This window comes from Porites lutea, chromosome 6 (genome assembly GCF_958299795.1).
Source record: "Porites lutea chromosome 6, jaPorLute2.1, whole genome shotgun sequence".
Lineage (NCBI taxonomy): Eukaryota > Metazoa > Cnidaria > Anthozoa > Scleractinia > Poritidae > Porites > Porites lutea.
The window spans coordinates 35,263,840-35,287,740 of NC_133206.1; the positions used below are offsets into that span (position 1 = coordinate 35,263,840).

The following is a 23,901-nucleotide window of genomic DNA, read 5'->3' on the forward strand; positions in this document are numbered from 1 at the left end:
GGGCTGCTGTGGACATGGAAGACGGCGAAGTATTTGGAAGATTAGCAACCAGCTATTATTAAATGCCTTATATTTGTCTATAGAAGACTTACGAGGAAGCAAACTCTGTCCTGAATATCCGGCCACATCCAACGCACGTTTATTATTTAACAAATCGCCGCCTAAAATATGCTTTTAAAAATATGAATTTTATGGAAAAGTAACAAGACAGAGGAACGTTTACGGGAACAATTTCTCATCAAGCAAATACATGAACATTACAAGAACCAAAAGTTACCTGATGTTGGCCCAACTGAAGAAGGCTTCGGTAATACAGTAGCCGAAGAAGATACAAACAAGGACGACATTTTGGAAGAATTAGTAGGTGAAATCGTTGAGTCCGAAGGCTTGAAATGTGAACTCGTATCCACAGAGACGACTGTAGTACCACCTGCAGATGGTTTAGGCACCAAGGATTCCACAGAAAGAGATGATACCAAAAATTTTGTTACGAGAGATGGTGACATGTAGGATGACGCCATGGGCGTGTTGGAAATGGTAGCCGTGACAGAGTTATAACTGTTTTCAGCTGCAGATACTGTGTTTTCTGTTGTTAAGTTGGATTGCACGGAAGCTACCATTGAGTTAGTGATATTGGTTGATGAAGCCTGAGCAGTGACGTCAGATTTAACCGAAGCGCTGCTTTCCTGACTAGAAAAGTGAGTGGTGGAACTTACGGAAGGCGCAATGGTTGCCGTGCTTGGGTCTTCGTTACTCTGAGCTGTGACGGTGGAAGAACTTTGATCCAGTTCACTGCCACTGGACATGAGGGTACGTGTACTTACTGAAGGAACAGTAGTTGAAGTGCTTATGTAGTTTGATTGATTGGAATGTGATATCATGCTCAGAGTGATGGTCGCTTTTATTGTGTTACCGATGCTGGAGTGACTGAAAGCCTGTGCAGTAACGCTGGGTGTGGCTGCGGATATTGTCGTGACGCTTGTTTCAGTCGTACCAGTGGTACTTGGTGCATCACTTGACGTGTGTGAAGTGGCAGTCACAGCTGCAGTCACACTAGAACTCACTGTAATCGCATTGTTGATAGAAGTGTTCTCTTTACTTGGTAAGCTGGTCACAGTAGTTGAAACGCTTCCTAAAGGTACTGTGGCTGAAGTGCTTGTGGCGGGATAAGTTGTGTTATTTGATCCGTCAGCTGCTGTCGCTATGGTTGTTGAAAACATAAAAGAAAAAATATCAACGATATTAAAGATCTAAAAATTAGGTGTGCATCAACGACTAATATAAGGTAATACAATCAAGAGGGGGGCATGTATCTGAGGGGTAATAATCGCGTGCATTTTTTTTGTTTGCATGTAGATGGGCCTATAACTGGGGGGTATATTACAGTTTGTACGTGTGTGTCAGTTTACGGTAGCTCCTGACGCGGGTAGTTAATCCACTTATCCATTTTCGCAATAAAGGCTACGAGGAACTTTGCCTAGTCCCTGGACCTCATTATTCCGCGCGCGGCCAAAGCGTTTCGGGCCACGTGACTAAAAACTAAGAATTTCAGGCAGCTAAAAGTGATAAAAAATTAAAGATTGTCTCAATTTAGAATAAACATTTGCGGCTCGGCTTACGAAATGTTTTCAATTGTTTGTATAACATACCACACAATAAATCCTAAGGTACACAAAAAACATTCAAAACCAAAAATGCTTAGAATTTTTCGGTGATTATCGGCATCAAGGAAGGTGCTAAACAGCCAGCTCGAAAGAAATGTCGTAAAATTAATCAAGAGGGTCCAGCAAAAGGCTTCTTTTCCACGAATTAAAGATTCAATTACTTTATGAAAACGTTTGGTTTACCGTATTTAATGCGGGGTGAGATTAGATACATTGTGTATTATTTGTCAATTGACAGGACCGCGCGGACCCCATGCAAATTTTTTCTATTGCATTTTTAGCTGCCATTAGAGTTTCAATCTTGACTTATTTTGAATAATGATGAGTCTCGCGCATTCGGCCATGGTATATACATGTCGATTTTCAAATGTTCAATTCACGAAATGTTTGATTTTTATTGCTCCATCATGTCTACCCTGCGAGTAGAGGTTTCTCTCTTACATAGCTCAGTTTAGCAATTGCAAAGTCGTTCCCGTGGGCGTAAACAAAGCAACTACGCGCAGACACTGAGCCATGCAAACGACCTACAGTAGCAAATGCTAAAAGCCATGCAAGACAGAAACCTCTGCTCGCAGGGCAATACATGTCTAAATAGTGCTTTTGCGATTTGCAAAACTAAGCGGTTCGCGACGTTATGCCAAAGTTTTAATTTTCATCACAATGTCTAGACTGAAGATAATTTTGCACTTTCTTCGCTGATAGTTTTTTTTTTTCACGTTCCAATCAACACGATTTGCCGTTTGTGAAAGATGTCGGACATCAAGAGTTCGTATTTCTCACAGACCTAATGATTCCTTTAGCGTTGCTACTGTTTATCTACTTTTCGATATTTCAAGGTTAAAAATAATCTTCAGTTTCTTTTAAACTTAATAATTCGACCGTCTGGTGGACTGAATAATGAACTTCCCCAATCCATATTCCCGCACCGGCCCCGAGGATACATTTTGGGGGTAATTTAATCTAACGAAAATTAATTTCGCCTTCAGCAAACATGTATTCGCTTGTTACGACCACACAGGCAGGAGTCGATGGTACAAATCGATCAGCAAAAACTAAGTAGACGGGTGTCATTCGCTTACTATTTCGCAGCTTCTTCTTCTTTCTTTACAGCCGTCGCTATAAAATTAGACTATTTTCTCGCGTTACGGGCAATATTTAAATTACATCTACCGAGTGTGTTACGAAAATCAACAAAATCCTAGCCTTTCATTGTTCTTAATAATCTTATAAATTGTCCAGTGCGTTCGATTTAATATTCTAAAAATGGCGGTGATTCAGCTGAGGCCGATCTGACCGATATGGGGTGAAATCCTCCTTCAATTTGGGGGTTACCTGCCTACTGCCGACAGAAAATTATTATTAACACTCTCTTCGGGTTTGATAATAAAGAACAAACCGTATCCAAATAGACTGGCCTCAGGTTAGTTATAAACAACGGCATATTTAACTGTAAAGAAAATTGTCAGGCTAACAGCAAATTCAGGAGCTATTAACGAAAACGAAGATCTGTGCTTTATATGGTACATGCGCTGTAAATCACTTGACGCGCGAAAATTAACTACAACCGTAGAATGTTTAGCCACAATCATGGAACTGGTGAAACAACTTAAAAATCCTTACGTACCTGACAATGAAGCTGTGATAGCAAGCGTATAAAACAGCGTTATCAGACTGTTCATTTCGTTGTCCACATCCAATAAAATCATCTGCTTTTTTTTTTTTTTGGAGCTAAACTAATTTTCACAGAATGCTGTTCTGACTATATTGACTCGGACAAGATATTAAATGTTTTGTTTTCGCTTGCAACTCGATTTTCTGCCTTTCCAGCGTCTTATCACAGCAAAAATGCGTCCTTTTGAGGCAATCTTTACTTTACAGAATGTAAAAGATAATGGCTGTAAAATGGTCGCTAGCGATTGTTTGACTTGCCTCCCAACTGTCTCTGATCATCAGAAAATCGTTTTAGGTTTTTCTTTGAACGCTTGCATCAGAATAAATTTCCATATCAAGTGCCGACCTAAATTAAATATGGGAACCAAAAAGCAAACACTCTGCAGCCATTTTGTCTGTTTCTTTTTTTCATCGAGAAATATAAAATCTTAATAATATATGTGGTACATGGATTGGTATCTATTGCCCGCCTTTTTGCGATGACAGCTCCGAACTGACTCTTTTCTCACTGGATTATAATCGATTATCATACTCCGACTTCATAGTTAAGTCTATGGTAGACAAAATCAGTGGCATAGATGGAACATCGAGAGGTTCTTTTTTTAGGGCATTAATTTAACAGTCGGCATATGAACGTTTTTTACGAAATTAAACCACACAATAAATTCTTATTTCTTTCTTTTTGGGGCACGAAAAAGTTGCATGATGCAATTGACAATTTATCCGAACGTTTGACAGTAATCCTTAAAAAGGATTATTACCATGGAAACCTAGCTCAATTTATTCCCTGCCCACGCAAAATTGAAGGCGAAAATGTCGCTCTCCTCCGCGCAGAGGCGTCTTTGTGACGTAGTTATTGCCATCTTTATTGGATACCTAGCGGGAGCATATGAGGAGGAGCGAGCGAAAATGTCAGGAACCCTTCTATACGCTCAATCACTGACCCTTTTAGTTAGACTAAAACAGAGAAGTAAACGATTTGGCCAGTACAATTTGCGGCTATGCCGAATATATACGTGACCGACTGAAGGCAAACATAAAATATCAAGACGCCCCTCGCACTACAGCTGTTTCATGACTGATATTACGACTGTAAATCGAATGCGACACTGCTCTGCTGCAGGTGGTTAAGTTGTCGCTTTCATGAATCCTCACTATTTTTCACATATAACAGGAAGCGGCGTCTGATATGGCCAGCGAATGAGGCCGCCACGCATGCATCGCTGGGTACGTTTCGCGAGCGGCGGCTGTATTTCCAGGTTACTTCTGATAGCAACAGTTCAGAAAGATGAGAGACGTGTGAACCAGACCACGCGGGGTCTCCGTTCCTATTTAAAACGGAAAAAAAATACGAAACAATCGCAGAATAACGTTTGCAAACAGCTTTTATTACAAGACTATGAAGAATGAAGTCTGTGGATAAAACCGATCATTATCAGAACTGTACCCAATCTTTATAATTCTGTGAACCAAACAGTGCGAATACGATTCAACACTTTCAAAACAAAACGAATCATCAATAGCACTTGAAAGATACTACGCATGTAAGTTCTGACTACAAGAGTTATGTTTATAGCAAAATGGTTATTAAAAAGTTAAGGTTAAGTTTGTCAGCGACAACTGGGTGATTAATCATGAAGAACGATATTGAGTGCAAAATGACATGGTGGAATTCAGAATGACAAGAAAATAAGGCATCGACAAAAAAGGAATGAAAAATAGAAGTTCCGGTAGGACCACCAAATTAAGGCTACGCTCACCTGTCGCAAATTGTTAGGTTCACACGGAACCACGCTAACAGTACGAATGTTTGAATGCAAAAATCGAGGTCAAATTTTTGACTGGTACGGTCGAAAATTTGAACGGCAAGTTGTGAACACCGAGACCAGCAAAATTTTTTAACAATAAAGGCACGGTTGCGTGGTAACCCAGCTGGGCGAAGCCATTTTGGATTTGCTCAAGTAGTGCTCTGCGGAAGGGCAGATGGTAAAACCTCTGACAGAAGTTAAAATTCCACGTGGTTCGACAGTTCCGTGTGAACAGCGGGAAAAGATTGAATGGTTCAACGTAGCCCAAAGCTACTCTAGACAACACCTACAGTATATTTGCAACAATCTGAACGTTATAGAAGATAATCCAAAAAATTGTATGAAGCATTTACACTGTATAATACTTGCAAATTAGTTTAGACTTACTATTTATACAATTTGATTTCAGTCAGATTAAACTCTTTATATGTATATCACATTGTTACTATCATTACATTGTACACGGTAAACAAAAATAAGTATAACGCTTTAGAGTAGAATGCGGTCATCGGTGAGCGAAATAAGTCGCGATCTGATTAACTGAGTGAAAAATAAGAATTAAAATATACAGCCGATGCTTTTGTGATTTTGAAATATAACGACTTTTACTGAAAATTTACCGCAACACCACTATTTTTTTAAACAAAATTATAGCAGTGGATTGTTATTTTGTTTTGTATTTTTCTGATTTGTATCGCAATAGCGAGTTAGGTTCCATTAAAGTTACGCGCCATCTTTCGACTGTTATAGATGTGAAATAAAATTGTCCCTATATTAACCACGATCAAAAGTGCTATTCCCAATTCCAGAAACTATAACTCAATGGGTACAAGCTTTCGGTGCTATGATTTCTGGGATCATTTGGGGGGTGGGACAAGCACACTCAACCAATCATTGCTTACGCTTCTCCACCCTATCGACCCATTCTGCCTAGAGTTTCTGGAGTGGAGAATTTAGACATATTTTGACTAACCTAGAACATGTTTTGTTCACTGGTAAAAAAAGAAATAACACCAAAAGAAAATGCCGTGCTTAATAGCATTTTTATAAAATGTTTCATCTCAAACCTCCCTTGCTCAACTAAAACCTGGCACAGCTCAATTTCGAAATAAGCTGCCGCGATTTGGGTCTACCTCGGTGAAAAACCTCTTCCCTTTTATGCAATTTAAAAGACAATGCTAAGTTTTGGAAAAGAGGGTGCACAAAGTACAAGGTTTCTTGGAACATATATTTAAAGCTAGGACCGGATTGTCACCCAAAGGAAGATTCAAGCACTGAAATCCAGAGTTAGTCTCCATGAAAACTCACAAACTCACTTTACTGTTAACCAGGAAAAAAAATAGTCTCCAACAACTCGTCCCTAGTCATTTCAGTATAGAGACTAAAATCAAGGTAAACCAGTGGGCGCCGAAGAGGTGTTGGGCCTTTACCAGTGGCTAAACGATCACTCCAATCCTCAACCTCCACACTAAAACAACATCGCAAAAACAGCCAGAAACAAAACACAAACAAAAACGAACGTGTTTCCTTTTTAAACTCACACATCTGCTCGTCCATTATGTGTTCTTGCCATATCAACGACCACCGAGTGCTCTTTCGCTTTCATTCTTAGCGCCGCAATGCTCGTGGTATGCCGCCCAGAGCACTGTGACGACTCTTCACGTTCGTCACAAAATGTTTTCTGCGTCATGGATCCAGTTGATCCGCGGTAACTCTCACCGGGAGAGTGACATGCGCGTTGTGGAGGAGCATGCGCACAAGGCGAAAGTTGCCTTGTTGGATCATGCTGTGAAATAGTGACATTCGGATGCACGATAGGTGATCTCCTCATTCCGTTCGTTGACGTTGTCATAGCATTGACTTTTACGCAATGCGGAGGGGACTCAGGAGATGGTGATCTTGGTGACTGTCTGTTTGGTGGCAACGGGTGATGCACGTGCAGGACAGGTGCATAGCTTGGAACTGACATGTGATGAGGTAATGGTCCAGCGCCAGGTCCTGACGGATTCATACAACTATTAGAGGGACGAGGCCAAGGGGCCTGTGGATGACGCTCGTAAATAGGCGCCATGCTCATTGCCCGAGCAGGAACTGGGACTGGTGCAAATCTTTCGCGCTTCCTCCACTTGGCCCTCCGATTTTGAAACCATACCTATAAAGAATAATATAAAGAAAGAAAGATAATTATCTTTATAAGAATTAAAGATACAAACTTACCTACTACCCTAATATGCCAATAATATGCTAATATGGTGCAAATATTTATATAATAATGATAATCATAATCATAACAGAGTGATCAACATCAATTTTCTCCACGTAATATCAAGACACCAAAAAAACGTTAATGAGAAGCAATACAATGATCAGCAAAGGGAAAAGGGACAATAAGAATAACGTCTTCAAGGAATTGTATAGATATCATTAAGTGGGGAGAAGTTGTATGTGCATCTCTTGGGGAAAATGGTAAATTACATCAAACAAAATAGAAAAGCAACAAATAAACAAACAAAACCGGGCTCTATTATTAAATTGCAATTTCTGAAAATACGGTTAAACATGGCTGTGTCGTTTGTGATAATTTGGCCCAGTGTGATTGATTACATGGACGCTTATTTAAAGTACAAATACAAGTGCGTATCTGTAGATTAAAACGCATCATTTTAATTAGTATATCTTTAATATCTTCGCGAATATACTAAAATATATATTGGCCAAGGGAGGGAAAGATATTTAAGACTTAACCTAATGTGACTGACCATGAGGAAAACCCGGAAAACACCAATAAGAATGTTTCACACGATCCAAAGGTGAAACTTCCGATACGGACTTCGCGTTTTCGTGCAAAAAAGCCAAACTTTCCAGTTTGAAGGAAAATAAAGTAACCGCATGTCAACGCGTGCAGATTTGTGCCGAGATGAAAGGATTCGCGGCTATCTTTTGTAACCTCTACTCCGGAAATTTGCGTGCTAGCATATATGTGTGTATCTGTCCTTTGAGAACTCCTTGTTCTCTACTGCCAGGAGGGGAATAAACCGTCTAGACTGGCAGACTCCACATGAACTCAAAAACGATGCTGGCGTTAAAAAATGCAAAACGCGCAGCTCGATAAAGCTTAGTCAAAAAATAACAATAACAACAACGAACAACTAGCTAGGACCAATTCCAACTTGTCAGAACAACGAATAAAAATCTTAGTCTCATCTCTAAATACTAAACCACTCTCCGACCACAGAAATAAAAAAATTAAGACCACATGCAGGGACATGGTTACTACGGACACTTTTTTACTAGAAAATTACCTCCTTTCAAGAGCTTTCACTTGGATGATGATCGCTTATATCTGTGCACTAATTATTTTTTTCTTTCACTCCTACAGTTACATGATACCAGCTTCGATCATGTCAGTTTTTGCATTTCTGCCTCCTTAGATTTTAAAGTTTTTAAGTTATAACTGTGAAAGGTTTTTTTAAAGTTATGTTTAAAAACGACTGTGAACATGGAGACGTACTCTTGGCCCACCTCACTGTTTTCAGACACACCATTCGGTGCTTCAAAAGGCTTATGAGTACTTTATTAAAGAAAAGCCATTCCTACAATGATACCGGCTTCCATTGCTCATCTTGTAACGAAACCATTTCCGTTGTTAATTGCAAAAAACAGAGCTGAGAAATCAATACTTTGCTACTGATATTTGTGGTTGAATATACCTTCCTATGAAAGGGGAAATTTATACCCACTTCAGAAAGTATTTGCTAAAAATGGTACAATTTTTATGGCAGGGCGGAGTGGTTTAGGCATGAGACTCACTCGTTTACGTTTCACATTCTGAAATGAATTGAACTGTTGAAAAGGACTACGTGTTCCGAGGGCAAACACTACACCGAATATAGAGACAAATAAAAAACTAAGCTATTAGATTAATAGGTCGCATAAAATTTAGTTTCTTCGTTAAGAGCCAGACATCTGTTTAGTCACCTACTTGGTGTTCTCTTCACCAAAAGTACCTCTAAAACCAGAATAAATTTAAAACCAAAAGTTGGTTTCTCATTGAAAAAAATATTGTTGGGGGCCTTCACAAACACTTAACTTACACTATTCAAAGATGACGCGAGTAAATATAAAATGTACTTTGTTGCCTGGTTTATGATACAAACAAGAGTTTGGACCCATATTGTTGAATGAAGGAACAATTTCAATGTACCGGAATTTCCTGTGCCGGAATAAATCTAAAACCAAAAATCTGGATCTCAAGATACACTATTCCGGCAAAGATGACACGAGTAAATATAAATTATACTTTGTAGCTTGATTTACGATAAAAACAAAAGCGTTTGGACTCTAATATTGTTGAACGTTAAAAACTGAATTTCAACCAGTTAATCGTTTGCCTAGACAGATACCGGGAAAGATTCTGACTACCTCACCCATTCATTGAAAATAACAAGACCAGCAGCAGAGAGCAAGGGTAATGTAAAGAGAAGAGCTTTCATCTCTTTATCAAATGCACAACTACAAATAGGCAAATATTCAACTCCAGTCTTAAAGGGATCAAAAAATCTAGTCGTAACTAATGCGAATTATAGAAGAATACCTGTCACGAGAATAATCATAAGGTAAATATAGACATGAACTTCAAAATAATGAGGTAACTTTCCCTCAAAAGAGCGGATTGTAAGTCATTGTCGCTACACAGAGAAAGAAGGACGTTTTACACCGTGCACGGCTGCAATTTACTACAAGCACTGCAGCATAAGAAACGATATCTAGATAATAACTCTAAAAATAGAAAATGCTATCTATCATTCGATACACCGCTCTCGTATAGAATGCTCTTGTCTACATTATGTAACCTTTTGCTAAGATGGCTTCTTAGTGAATCCGTTATCATATGATTAGTCTCAGTTTAATCTTGCTCTTGTCGAACAGATGAAGTTCATGTTACAAGGTTATTGCCTGTCTGTGCTTGATTTTGAATCCTGTCCAATACTTGACTATAAAAATGCGTGCTTTTTAATAATCGATCATCATGATTAGCGTGACGTTAGCGAGAGAGGAAATATGTAACATGGATTAACGGAAATCAAAATGATTGCTGAATTAAGCCCTCGTGCGTCTAAGCATGGATTAAAAAATTCCCGTAATCAAGTTATCTATCCGAAGGGAATGTCTGCTATCATACGTCAACTAATCCATGTAAACTTGCTGCGATAAGTTTGTCATTCTAATTCTAACCATGGAAGAACGATAAGAAAAGATATGCTACTCTCAAAACAAAATAATCTTTATATCTTTTCCTCTTCCTGGACCTAAATCGTGTCATAGTACACAAGTTTCAAAAGGAGTGATCCACCGTTTTAAGGGAAAAAAAGGCATTCTCAATGTAAATAGCCATGCTATTAGAGTTAGTAAGTTTTGTTTTTATTTTTTTTGTCTTTGTTGTTTTTGGCTGCGTCACTTAACGATTACTCTGGCTTTGACGTAATAGAGTAATAATTCCCAGTCTTGGTGGATAACTGCATAACCCTTTCTTTCCAAAAACGTTTTGTGGGCTGTGGAACTATTTTTGGTGCATTAACTTGGCGCGTAAGATAAAGGTTCCAAAGCTAACCATTTCAATGAGATATCCGCACTTGACATCTTTCAAGTAAACGGCCATTAAAACGATTTGTAAACACAATCGTATGAAGTAAAGTATCCTTTCAAAAGATACAGAAAAATGATAGCCAACACCAGGAAATAAACATTTTTGCCAACAAACTCCTGTCAGTATATATTTTCCCTTCGCAATCATTATTTTTATTTATTTTCATTTTTTACCTTTTTGTTTGCTTATCACTTGGAAATAATTTGCTGTCGAAGGTTATCTCTCAATAATTAAAAGCGATTGTGTTTGTAATCGTCAGCTTTGGCAATACAATGACGTCGTGCCTTTATTTTGAACACTAAAACCGCCCGGGAATCCAATAAACATGGTTATAAATCTTCAATGTATAATACTCATAAAATTCTTCATAACGGCGCTACAATCTTGAAAATAATCCTTCTCGAAAAGAAAATCCAATCAAGGGTATTAAAACTTATCTGCGCATCCCTTTCAACGAAAAAATAATCTCAAGGTTAAAGACAGACAAAACAACTTGAATAACTTTACAAGAAGTTCAGCTGGGATAATGTGTTCTTCTTTCTCAAAGAAGTGGAAGGTGTTGGGTTTGAGGGTGGAGGAGAATACAACGGGCCATTCAAACTGTTAAAACTAAAACTGCAATTACGTCTCTCTTCTAATAAGCGCCCCTCTGTCTCCCTTTTTTCTACAAGCAGATTTACACATTGATTGTTGCTTCAGTCTGTTCCGTAACAGTTTAGCTGTAGAGCAAAAATAACGTTATTATCTACGAATACGAGCATGCGACCTGGCGCGATAAGAATTCAAAGACAGCTTCGAACAACAGTACGCATGTTATGGTTGTTTTCATGCACGTCTGTTACGGTGTGATATAATACCACAAAAAACACACAACTTGCATCTGACCACGACTTAGAAGCAAATAAAATACCCCCACCATCGTTTTTATTCTACATTATAGGCGTTCTGAGGGCGCTAAATTAAGAGTTAGCGGTCATTCAATTCAAGGGAAATCGCCGTCTCAGGAAAGAACAGCTATAAAGAGTAATATACTGAAAGTTTAATTTGATTTTTTTGACGTCTTAACTCTATGTTTAAGGATCACACATTAGCTGTAAATATGAGGTGGTTCCCCTCGTGATGTCTTCTGAGAAAATCAAAACTCCAGTCGGTATATTTCCTAATTACTAACAAAGAAAATACCAAGTGAGTATGATAGGTCTTTACAGAAAGAGATGTAAAATCTATAAACAGCTCCCTGTAGCCGGTCCCAGCAGGCCCTCCAATAGTGGGGACGGTGAGAAGCCAATCAAGGTTATAATAATCTGGTTTCCCGTATTTTCCGTCTCTTCCGCCTCGATGACACGATTAATTTGATTAGTACCAATGTGTTTCCAATACACAGTGACACTTCAAATTCGTTTGTCTATAAACGAATCGACGCTGTTACTGCTAGACAAAAACAAGATACTGCCACTTTACTGCAACGATTAACTGTACACTATTCCGTTATAACATACTAAGGAATGAACAAAACAATTTCATGCTCGCTGACGAAATAAAATTTATATCTTTACTATTAAAAGAAAAAAACTTTGGCAAACAACTATTATTACAAGATTCGCAATTTACAATACATCAAAGCACATTTCTCGAGAATTCAACAATTATTGGTTGTGGTGGGAAAACGATTCCAGGCTCTTCAGAACCGTAGAAAGGAAAACCGCCAAAAACAATGATTTTAATAAGTGCAACTGAAAAATGGAGATACAAAGTTCACTAGCAAACTTGGAACAGAAAATGAGATATTTTATAAAGTATCATGTTTTCAATTAATGCTATGGAAAAGAATAGAGTAACGTTTATTTTCGCCTGGAACAAATTTTATTAATTAAAGGTTTAAACCTTTTTGTGCGCGGACTACGTTCGATTGCAAATATAGTTGAGAAACGAAAGGACTTCTTATTCATTCACATTTTAAACATGGCACTGTTTACAGTATTCGAAAGAATGCAACCGCAAGTAACAAAAGAAAAACCACCCCAAACAATAACATAAAATGAAACTATAACCGATTATAAACAAAGTAATGACGTTTGTTTTTGCTGGAAAGTACGTAGAATGATTGAAAAATAAAGCATGTCCTATAATCAGCCCACAAAAATAACTGAGCCGAAGAAATATTGTTTTATGAAGTTTCCATATATCCAGCTCATTGTGATTCACATTTCACAATTTAACCTTATCAATGCCTAAAGTGGCCAAAATCAAATTTCGGCAAAATTTCCAAATTTCATTTTGTGAAACGTTGAAAAACAAATAGGGCCATGTGAAAATACTGGCAAAGACCTTTGATTTGAATGGTCACAAGATAGGATTTCGTCCACAGACTCAAAAGTTAGAACCACTTTGTACAGCATAATAAATACAGTACCACTGGAAAGTACTGCTCAGTAGCTTTCATTTGAATGGTCACAAGCACAGACTCAAAAGTTAGAACCACCCTATGAGACTCCATCATTGAGTCTGACAGTGAAAGGAAGTTGGAAAGGAAGAAGTGCGCTTGGCATAAGCGACAAAAACAATTTAATACTAGAACTTAACACTAGCAATGCAATGAAATAAATCGATGGACGATAAATAAGACGTCATTTTGACTCCATCAAGATATTATGGCATCTGAAGGCTTGTCATTTCCTTGAGACATTTTGTAAAGTGTTCCTGCTTAGAATTCAGTAAATCTGGAAACTCGCAAAGAGGAAAGCTAATCAATCGGCCATTTTATTGCCTCAATGCAGACGCGTATTAGATTCAACCAGCCACTTCTGTGGAGCTGGAAGGTATTCAGTGATTTAAAACGCAACGTTGAACCGCTCACGCCAACATCTACAAGAGACGTAGAAGAAACAATCACTTACGAAATGAAGGGACTTCCACGTCCAAGTTCTCTATGCAAAATTCGTTTCATACACTAAGTCAGTAGTCAATAATGTACTCAGAAACAGTTACACTGGCAGAAGTATAACTAAAAGTGACTCCTATATCCAAGTATACTTGGTAAACTAAAGGTGGGAAATTGCATGAACACCAGAGACAGGTCAGGTCAAGCATTAACTTAATAAGAGCCGATTTTGGAACATACAAGGACAAATCATTGATGAACATGAGCAAGACACTGTGTTGATTATAAAAGCAAAAAACTGAAACATATACTTCAATAAAGCACATATTTCTATGCAAATACAGCAGAGCGTCGATATAAAGAACCTGTATTTTACGAAGTCCTTGGTGTAACAAACGATTATCTGTACCTCAGTAAGAGCAAAATATAGGGAAAAGAACCTCGATATAACGACAACTCCCGAACAAATTTTGCCAATCCTTGACCCTTCGTTATATTGAGGTTCCACCGTATGTTGCGGAGTAATTCTTACTTTCAAGGAACTCTGTCAGGATAATTTAAGCCAATATTTTGAAACATACGTCTAAAATCAATATTTTGAAATAGTAAGAAACCTCAAACATGTGTTAATGGTAAAATAAGAAAAAACTAAAGAAAACACTTAGGATAATTGAGATAATAAGAAAAAGTAGACAAATTTAGGCTACATTTTCCAAAATGAATAAATCGTTAACGTAAGGAGTTTAGTTTTTTCTTAACCACTATTTATCACGGTTTTATAAAAGAGACATTTCCTACAAACAATCCAACAATCAGCTATTTACCAAAAAGTCTTCCAACCCGCACGAGACATACTGTATTGAAAACATCCGTCTTTAGTCTGACTTTCTTGTGTTATATGTTATGAATATTTCTTGAAATAGATAAGAAATTTCTGGCAAGCAACGTTTTTACAAAAGCTAATAATTCCAATCTGCTAAAATAGGTTGACTAATGAGTCGAGAATAACTGACACGAGCCGGGAATAGATTCCTCTTTATTTGTTTGTTTGGTTGGTTACTATTAAACATGGTTTAGCAGGAAACCGTGATTATTTATTACGCACATTCCAGTGCTAAGTGTGGCAGAAACAGGGCGACAACTTTAACTGTTTCTAAAAAAGTTCATTTTCCCACACGTTTGCATGATCTGCGCCGTCTGTATCGAAATTTAAGTAACTCTGGTGCTTACGACGTCTGCAACTTCAAAATGTGACTATTTATATAAGAAAACACTATTCTGCGAATCCATCATTGTGATGGTAGTCTTGGGGTCACATTTAGCCAGTCCTCAGTCCGGTTAAAAACAATTAGCTAACTTTGAAAAATGTCTCTCTATTTTCCTACCGTTCCACGCTCGGAATTATTGTGACTTGCAAAACATTTCTTCAGTCAACTTGACGTTACATGTAACTATCGATCTTTGTTAAAATTACAGACTGTCTCGCTTAAACAAAGACAAAATGAAAAGGCAAGTAACAGTTTACTAGAGAAGAAAATTTTAAAAGTTTGCAAATAGCAGAGGAAAACAGTGAATTTACCTGTCAATTTTTAATGACGCAAATTTAAAGCCCGTAGAATGCAACAAACGCTAGGATGCAACAGACGTTATTTCTTGTCACTTTCAATAATCCTCTTAGGTCGAAAACTGTGATTATATCTCCTTAATAATCCATAATTCCAGCTTTATTTACCGCATATCCCTCTCTGACCCTGGGCTCGGCGCCAACTTTATGATAGGCCAACCTTCCTTGTGATAACAAGTTTGCATTCTTTCTGGGGATCTAAGTTCACATATGCAACCGTTTTTACACACTGATCTGAATTGTCAGAATTTTCTAAGGTCGCTTTCTTTTTTTTTTGCTTTTTTCTGGCCCAAGACTTTCCCCAATACTTTTTGCGCTAATTGAAAATAATTAAAAAAAAGCGAAACACTATTATAGCTGCCATTATACCATGTGCTCACGTGGGAACACTAGACTGTACTAAAACAAATTTTCGTTGTTGCCATTATTTACTTTGAAGTCTATGAGTTCATACACGGCTGTTTTCAGATTAATTTTTCTTCAAGAAGCAATTTTAAAAATCTGGTCAAGTTCCTAAAGCGTTACACCTCATTGAAGATAGAGAGTTAAACAAACATTGATTTCATTAAAACAAACGTTTAATGTGCAGTTCAAAAAAAAATCCTGTTAATTAGTAATAAGCTAAGGATCAATAAAGAACATTGTTAAGTGTCGTCATCTATGTTCATAGAAACGTCGATCTCTTATTAAAACAACACACTGATTCAAAACGAAATTTTTTGCGACCTTGGCAACAACACAGAATTTGATGGAACAAAATGTTCAGTGGTGTAACTGAATCCCTACATTTTTTCTCCTGGAAGTTTCCTTTTATAAGAAATAAGGGAATCTTCCAAAATTTATCTTTACGCAAAGGGAAACAACATGAGACAAACTTGCCTAAACTGTAATTGTAAATTTTCTTTAAGCAGATTTAATTTCTAAACAACAGAGAGGGATTGACATCGTGCATATGTCCGTCCGTGGGTTTCGTCATTATTTACAGAGAAGGAAAAAACACAGAGAAAGTCCAGTCGTTGTTAACATTCCTTCGTCGATTAAAATTATTATACTTCTTAAGGACATATTTTTTTTTAAATAAATGTTTTCAGAACTTTAAAGGTCGACGGATTTATCTGCATGTATCAATAATAAAAGAAGTAGCTAATTTTTACAGCCTTAGTGTTTCTATCTATTACCTAAACAGATACTGACAAACTGGCTCAACACCCTTCTTCCTGATACTTTACTACATGGATGTGGTCAAAATCGGTATTCTGTTTTTTAGACCCTTTTATCGTAAAATGACAATAAAAAATTCCCTTATTTGTCTGACAGATTTCATCATCGCTAGATGAAAAACTTTGTTGATACTGACTAAATTAAAACTATTACTATCTGTTTCACCCACAGTTTATTTTCTGAAAAACCATTTACAGTGATGGATTTATAGTGGACGAATTCTTAGATCCTAAAACAGCTATCTCCTGAATGTCAAGTTAATCTGTCTACTGAAAGTGGACCCCAAACGATGAACGATTGTTTGTATTGCAAACATCTAACTCGCTAAACACGTAACTAAAAATATCATGCAAGGCCAAAATTGTCCCAAATTAAAGTTAAAGTTAACTACACCTTCAGCAGTTTATTAGTGCTTTTTAGTGAAAACGGTGGAGTAGATAATTATAAGAAAAACGCGGTCATTCTTGAAAACTTACAATCATGATGTTCAGTAAATTTAGCAAGTTTAAATGTGGAGAACAATTAAAAAAAACGGAATTCTTATGACTATATACCTGTAAATACTATATAAATTTTCTCTGGTGAAGAATGCATAAGACTGGTCGGAAATTCTAAACTAAAGGCAAGTTTTAAAGAGTTTTACTGAATTCCAAATTAAACGTGGAATGATTCAACAACAATCGCAGGGAAATTAGCATAAACATTTTAGTGTGCATGGCTATAGCCAGGAAAAAGGAGCCAAGCTTTAAAAAAATGGAAAAAGTTTACATTTGCAGAAATATTAAGTAAAAAAGCCGCTAAATTTCCAATTTGAATACGCCAGTCAACATGTGTGAATATGGATTTCTGAATGAAAGTCTAAGTAGCCCTTGTAGTGAGGATATTTTAATCAACAACGACGTGCCCAGGCGTAGTACCGTACTGTTGATAAAGATTGATGGCAAATGCTTGGCATATAACGCAAAGAAAAACGAAGAAAGGTAAAAAACGCTAGTAGACTTCCGCCTATTTTATCATTCTCTGACCTCCTATCTTCTCGCATGCCTGACTAGTCCACATTAGGCTTCTGTTCGAATGTCTACTGGAATAAAATATCACCTCAAGACTGAGCGATTTTCGATTTTTACAGCCGACTTAAGAAATTAAACAAGTTCTAATGCTGGTAAAGTAAAGGTGTATCACTCCCATTGCTTATTTACTTCGCTTATCTTTGCTTTATTATCTACAAACGCGAAGAATCCTGCAGAGTTGCCTCGCCTGTTTACAATATATACGGGTGATCTATAAAATTCTATAACTGGCGAATGTATTTTTTGTTTGTTTTAGGCTTTCAACAAAAAGACTCATAAATTCGTTCCATAATGATGAAACTTATAACTCTTCTCAAAATTTGCAATCTGCCGTTTATATCTGTCTCAACCTGTCGAACACACGATAACGCTTTTGGGTGGGTGTGTGTGTTTTTGATGCATTCTGAGCGAGTATTTTAATTACGCCGTTCACAATACAATACAACAATGCTTAATTAGGGCATGGATACATTTATGGCAGGAGACCTTAGCAAGCCCTACTGGGCTTTTCTGAGAAGATCCCCAGTTTAAATTAACAAATATAAACGTGAAAAATAATATGTACCAGAAATCAAACACTGCTAAATCGAAAAATAGTCCAGTTTGAATGAGTCGTTTTAGGCTAAAATTAATATGTACCAAAGGGTATTCTTATTTGAAATAAAACGTGGTTTTCTTGTCACGAGAAACAGGCCAGAAAGATATTCTCTGCAGACACACACCCCAGGCGTGCACGCCCAAAGAGGGTTGTTGAACACAAAGCGTACAGGGGATTAACCCCACTCAGTCCCTAGCTTTGCCGACGGAAAAGCCCTGCAGTTTTTTCAATAAGCAGATAAGTGGTTGCGGGTTGAAGCCGGTTTTGCTTTATCAGGATCAAGATACATCTCCCTTGTTGCAGCAGAGAGGTTTTCTCTTGAAAGCACATTGAATCACCTATAACACTCTAAAGTAAAATGAGCCTTTTAAGTGCAGGCCACGAGAGAAGTACAATGGAACAGGTTAACGACTTCTTGAAGGGTTTGACTTTTGAGGGGAAATAGATCACCCTACTTTTACATTTATTCAGTTTAAGGAATTGCTCCTTCATTTAGTTTGTGCTTGAAATCCTAGCAGTATTATGCAGTCAACCGCTGCTTTTTTCACAGCAAAAACAAGATTCTGTATATAAAGCGTTTATCAAAGTTGTTAAAATTATTTACGTGAACGTAACAGGTGACAAGAAAAAGGGAATTAAGTCCTCGAAGTCCACACATATTTGCGTTCCTCTATCCTTGGACCGCCCCGTGGTAAATCACACCCACAATATCTACTTACTCTACAAATAACTTTTAAAACTTTTCTATTTTGTTTAACTTGCATTATATGACATAAAAATCGTCCATAAAGATCCACATTACGTCAATTACCATTCCCCATTAGGAACTGGCGATCACAAGCTTATTGAGCTAATAAAAGAAATGTTGTTGGCCCCCAGGATATCCAAGATCTATTAGCAACAATAGCATGAGGCGACGACAGCATACTATTTCCGAGAAGGACTTTCAGCTTAATCCCTAAAAACTTAACATTTATGCATTAAATTTTCCAAGACAATACAGAGAAAGCAAAAGCAAGGACGAAAGAAACTTAGTTGAAGGTTTCGCCCACGCGTGGTGAATAAAGTAATCACCATTTTTTGCTATCAAATAAAACTACAGAAAAATATAGCCTGAGTAAGTCCTTGATATAACTTATCAAAAATTAAGTGTAAGATTTATGCAAAGCTTAGCAGACAAGGAGATAAATTATTGCGTGGTTCGGCAAATCACAGAACCAGACAACACACATTCAAGCTTCCGGTGTCACTTTCCGACATATGTCAAGAAAGAACGCTAAAAACACGCGCTTGTCCGATACTGTTCATCCCTTTTCACAGTACTAACCTTGACCGGTTAAAAAAATATGAAATATTTAGTCAGAATTAAGAGGATAAGCAAATATGTCTCAATAGCCGCTATTAATATTTGGCTGTCAACTTTTCTCTAGTTCCCTCGATAAGAAGGAGAAAGTGATACGTTAAAGGCACTCCTGAATGCCGTCTGCTGCGACTTTTAAACATAACAAGTTCCCTTTATTTGTTGACGTTAGAAGTGAAAATTGTCTAAACAAAAGATTTAATTACGAAAAGATATAAAATCATTTAGCGGTCCAGCATAACAAGTTTACAATTTACTTTTGAAGAACAAATAAACAGACGAAACACAGACTGTCCAATGTTACCCCGATCAAAATTTATCAGGTTTCCTTTGAAGTTGCCGACACATTTTTTGCAAAAAATAAATGCACGACATTTCAGAATCAAAGTTTTGATGTAATTTTCTACGCGCAAGTCGAGATAGATAAAATCGGTTTTAAAATAGTAAAGTTTACATGTTCTGTTCAGCGAGAGATAAGTATTTTTGCAAGTTTAATACGAATATGACAGCTCAATCATCATTCACAACTAGCGATACACATCGAAGTATTGATAGGACAAACACTTCACGATCAAGGGTTAGATAAGCGATTAACAAAGTAAGAATCGAGGGTATCGAAAATTGGACATAACAAGCGCTAGTAACAAATGTTCCGTAAACGGGCGCAATACAGCTTTCCGATAAGCCAGTATCCCAAATGGCGTAAAAAAGCCCATTTACGGAAACGCCTGCCACAAAGACACTGAAGCTGCCATTATGCAAAAGACATAAACCAAGCAGTTGCTCACGCCCTTCTTCAGATCCTCTAAATCACCGCTTATAAAAATTCCACAACAATCAAAATGCACTTGCACCAAATAAATTTACGCTTAGTTCCGCGTCTATTTAATTCAAGAAGTTACTTGGTGATATAAAAACCAAAATTAAAGTTGACCAATTGCACGTAAAGGGAAGGAATTGACTTGGCTATTGTAGTAGTGTATCTATAACTCTGTAGTATCAAAGTTTAGCCTTTATTCGCGTGCCTGGAATCGTGCAAGGATTGCTTTAAGATTATGAAGCTTGAGCTGCCCCTTGGACCAACGCTGAGAGTTAAATGGAGCAAAGTTTTTTTCCTAATGACCGATGAAAGAGGAGACTTTGATAACAACTTTAGCGTGACTTTCCGCTGCAAAGATTTCCCCATTATCCTTTGTGCAAGGGGCACTAATTATACACTTGCTCAGACGCGGCAGAGAAACATCTAGACTGCCGCACTTTCACAAAAATGTTCTTTTGATTCCTTCTCTCCCAAAGTGTAATTTTCGTTCGGAGATCTTTCGATTACTATCACTATTTTTCTGGTTCAGTTTATTTCATTTTCTTGAGTAACGTACAAAATTCTGTTTTCTTTTAAATAATTTATTCCGCCTTAAAATTAAGCTCTGATAGAATTTAGGTGAGACACATGTTTTTCCACCTCGTGATTGTTTAAAAATCTGTTTTAAATAGAAAAAAGTAAGTAAGAAAGAAAGAAAGGAAATAAGCTGCTCAAGCAAACACTAAAGATGTGAAATTAAAATATATAGCTCTGCAGACAATTAATGATTGAAAGCTGAAATCCCTTTTCTCAGAGGATCCATGTAAGGACAATCACTGGAGGCCGGTCTTACGGAAGTTAAATCGTTTCTAGCAGTGAAAAAATGACTTATAGTTTAAACTGCAAGAATATAGTTCTGTCAATTCATGGCTCAAGATGATAAAAAATAAGAATGCGTTGCAGACTGTTAATTTGCACGAGTGACGTTTCATTTCCCGACACGAATTCTGTCCATCGTTAAACATCCATGTGTTGCAAGATTACCTTCCTGTGATAAAACCAAATTTTTGATGGCGTTTTCCATGTGGTTAGACCCATCATCCGCTAATTTACAGCATCTTTAGCAAAAACAACCCTTTGTTGGGGGCTGCGATATATCATTTTAGACCACATCTCTAGGCAAGTACTTGTACGTGTTTAGCTCAAAGTAGACCGCTCCAACCACAACTCCTTTGAAGTTCTCATTATAAACTGCAAGAGCCTCTCTTACTTGAAATAATCGGTTACAAGACGTTTTAATGCTCGTGAGAATGAGATCTAGTATTTCTGTATTTGCGTACTCTGTTCCACATCGGCATAATTTGTAGGCGACTGCCGTTACAGATATTTCCCACAAAAACGAAACCCTCTCTCAGACCATACCTCGCGTTCACGAATAGATGTTTCATGCATCACAGTAAGTATCAGCTACAAACCCTAGCTCACAAGAAAATGATTCATTGACCTTAAACAAACTTACCTTCGATAGTAGAGTAAAGTAACGTAAAGGAAGATATACCACTAAGAACGAATTAGTTACTTATTTTCACTAGTCTACCTATTGGTTTAAAAAACTGCACTATTGCTTGTGCTAAACCCAAATGATCGGGCCCCAAAACGACTTGATACATTCGCTGAATTTAGACCTTAATGACTACTTACTTAACAGCACCTTTCGCTAGGTGATCAGTAATTTATAAATTAACGCAATGAAAATCAAAGAAATACAGTTGGTCTGACCAAGCTAACTTGTGTAATCTCTTTTCGTTATCGCATAGTAACAACGACTAATTGAATTAGTATAACAGGTTGTGTAAAGTGGCCGTACATCATCTGTAAAATGCTTGAAAAGTTTAACGACGTTTTCTTAATGGTAATAAGAAAATGATACAGAAGTGAAACATGGGATGGTTTTTATCAACAAACTGTTTACCTGTACGCGTGCTTCCGTCAAGTCGCATCGTAGCGCCAACTGCTCCCGTGTGTAAACATCAGGATAGTGCGTTTTCTGAAAAATTCGCTCCATTTCCTCAAGTTGAAATGATGTGAACGTGGTTCGGTTCCGACGCTTTTTACGCTTCGAGGTAGACTCGTTACTGCCGCTCTCCATCTCCATGCAGGATTGAGGACTCGGTGAAAGCTGCGTCGGGCTTCCAACTGGAGGCGAGTACTTGCCTGCACGAGTTAGTAATTGGAACACTACATGTCAAAGCAGTTTAAATGGACAAAATGCAATTACAAGTGAAGAACAACTCATTAACTTCATATTAAAATCAATTAAGGTTGATTCTCTCAATTGCGATTATTTTTGGACAAAAGGTAGAGTCATTATAGAAGTCAAATAAATAATTACCTGGTTGGGATGGTGTACTCAACGGAAGAGCGTGTTGTCTCGCTAAATCGCAACTCGCGTAGCTCACCGGAGGGACGTTGGGAGAACCAGTTCCCCGTGGAATTGCCCCACTTGAAGACATATAAGAAGATGAACGCGCATTCTGACCGATAGACGACACAAACTCGGCGAACTTTTCCATTACGTCTCGCAAATACGGTTGCTGATGTAGTCCGACCTGTATCGCCGGCGTAGAAAATGAGTTTAATTCAACCGTCATCACGCGCGCGGGGTATTTGTGTGACGTGCGTGACACCCTGAGAAGACGACCGACCAATGAGAGCCTCGCAGTGGGAATAAGCTGCTAGTTACGAAACTCACTTGTCACTAATAAAGATTTCACAGATAAGAAAAGATAGAAACTTTTCTCGATAACTCACTCTTATTGGCCAGCCCCGAGGAAAAATAGTTCAGGCTTGAGTGACAGTGATCGTTGGAAAAACAAAACGAATGCGCTAGAACTGAAATTATAAAAGAGAAATCTTCATTTTGACTTAAAAACAATGGCGCGATGAATTTTGGCGATTTTTAAGTGCTGAAAGTGGAAAGGCGATTTTCTTAAGTCTTTGTTTAAATAACACGAGTTATGGTCGCTTGAAAAACACAAAGGCTCGCCGCCTTTCCGGTTAACACCTTTTGCTGGAAGGCAAAATCCATATGGGACCAGTCTGCCTCTCAGTACAAAGCATAAAGCATTCTGAACAAGGTGGCCCGTTTGCCGTTAAACGCTTTCATTAATAAGTCATCCCACTTCTGCCGTAACAACTATCGTAATATCTCGTAATTAAATTAATTATCCGTTTACGAGGTACCCAATGTTTTGTTTCCCGCGCTTGTTAACTCGATATTAATGTTACAAATATGAACGTGGGAAGGGATGCGTCAACAGGCCTAATGTTTACTATTGATCTGACCTTATTCGCCTTATCGTCATATCACCAACATTAAAGAAGTTGCACCCAGATGATTTACCTTTTTAAAGTTAGATTTCGTGTTTAATCACTAATCAGTATTCGCAGTAGTACGAAATCTCGACAGAATTCAAAAGTAGATGAATTGGAGTAATCGAGAAGCTTTAAGTGGCAATTCGGGGGTGGATTGACGCGGTTTCGAATCACCATCATTAG

The 23,901-nt window shown here is 37.7% G+C and overlaps 2 protein-coding genes across 2 annotated transcripts; both read right to left on the reverse strand.

Annotated features, from left to right (window-relative positions):
- Positions 1-257: 257 nt before the first annotated feature.
- On the reverse strand, positions 258-3,832 carry LOC140942225 (uncharacterized). Its single transcript, XM_073391189.1, has 2 exons — positions 3,289-3,832; positions 258-1,201 (listed from the first exon to the last, which is right to left on the reverse strand). The coding sequence occupies exons 1-2, from the start codon at positions 3,368-3,370 to the stop codon at positions 258-260; spliced, it is 1,026 nt and encodes a 341-aa protein (XP_073247290.1). The 5' UTR covers positions 3,371-3,832.
- Positions 3,833-4,702: 870 nt separating this feature from the next.
- On the reverse strand, positions 4,703-23,712 carry LOC140940064 (uncharacterized). The gene is made up of 3 exons (XM_073388941.1): positions 22,736-23,712; positions 22,316-22,557; positions 4,703-7,295 (listed from the first exon to the last, which is right to left on the reverse strand). The coding sequence occupies exons 1-3, from the start codon at positions 22,992-22,994 to the stop codon at positions 6,681-6,683; spliced, it is 1,116 nt and encodes a 371-aa protein (XP_073245042.1). The 5' UTR covers positions 22,995-23,712; the 3' UTR covers positions 4,703-6,680.
- Between the last annotated feature and the right edge of the window lie 189 nt (positions 23,713-23,901).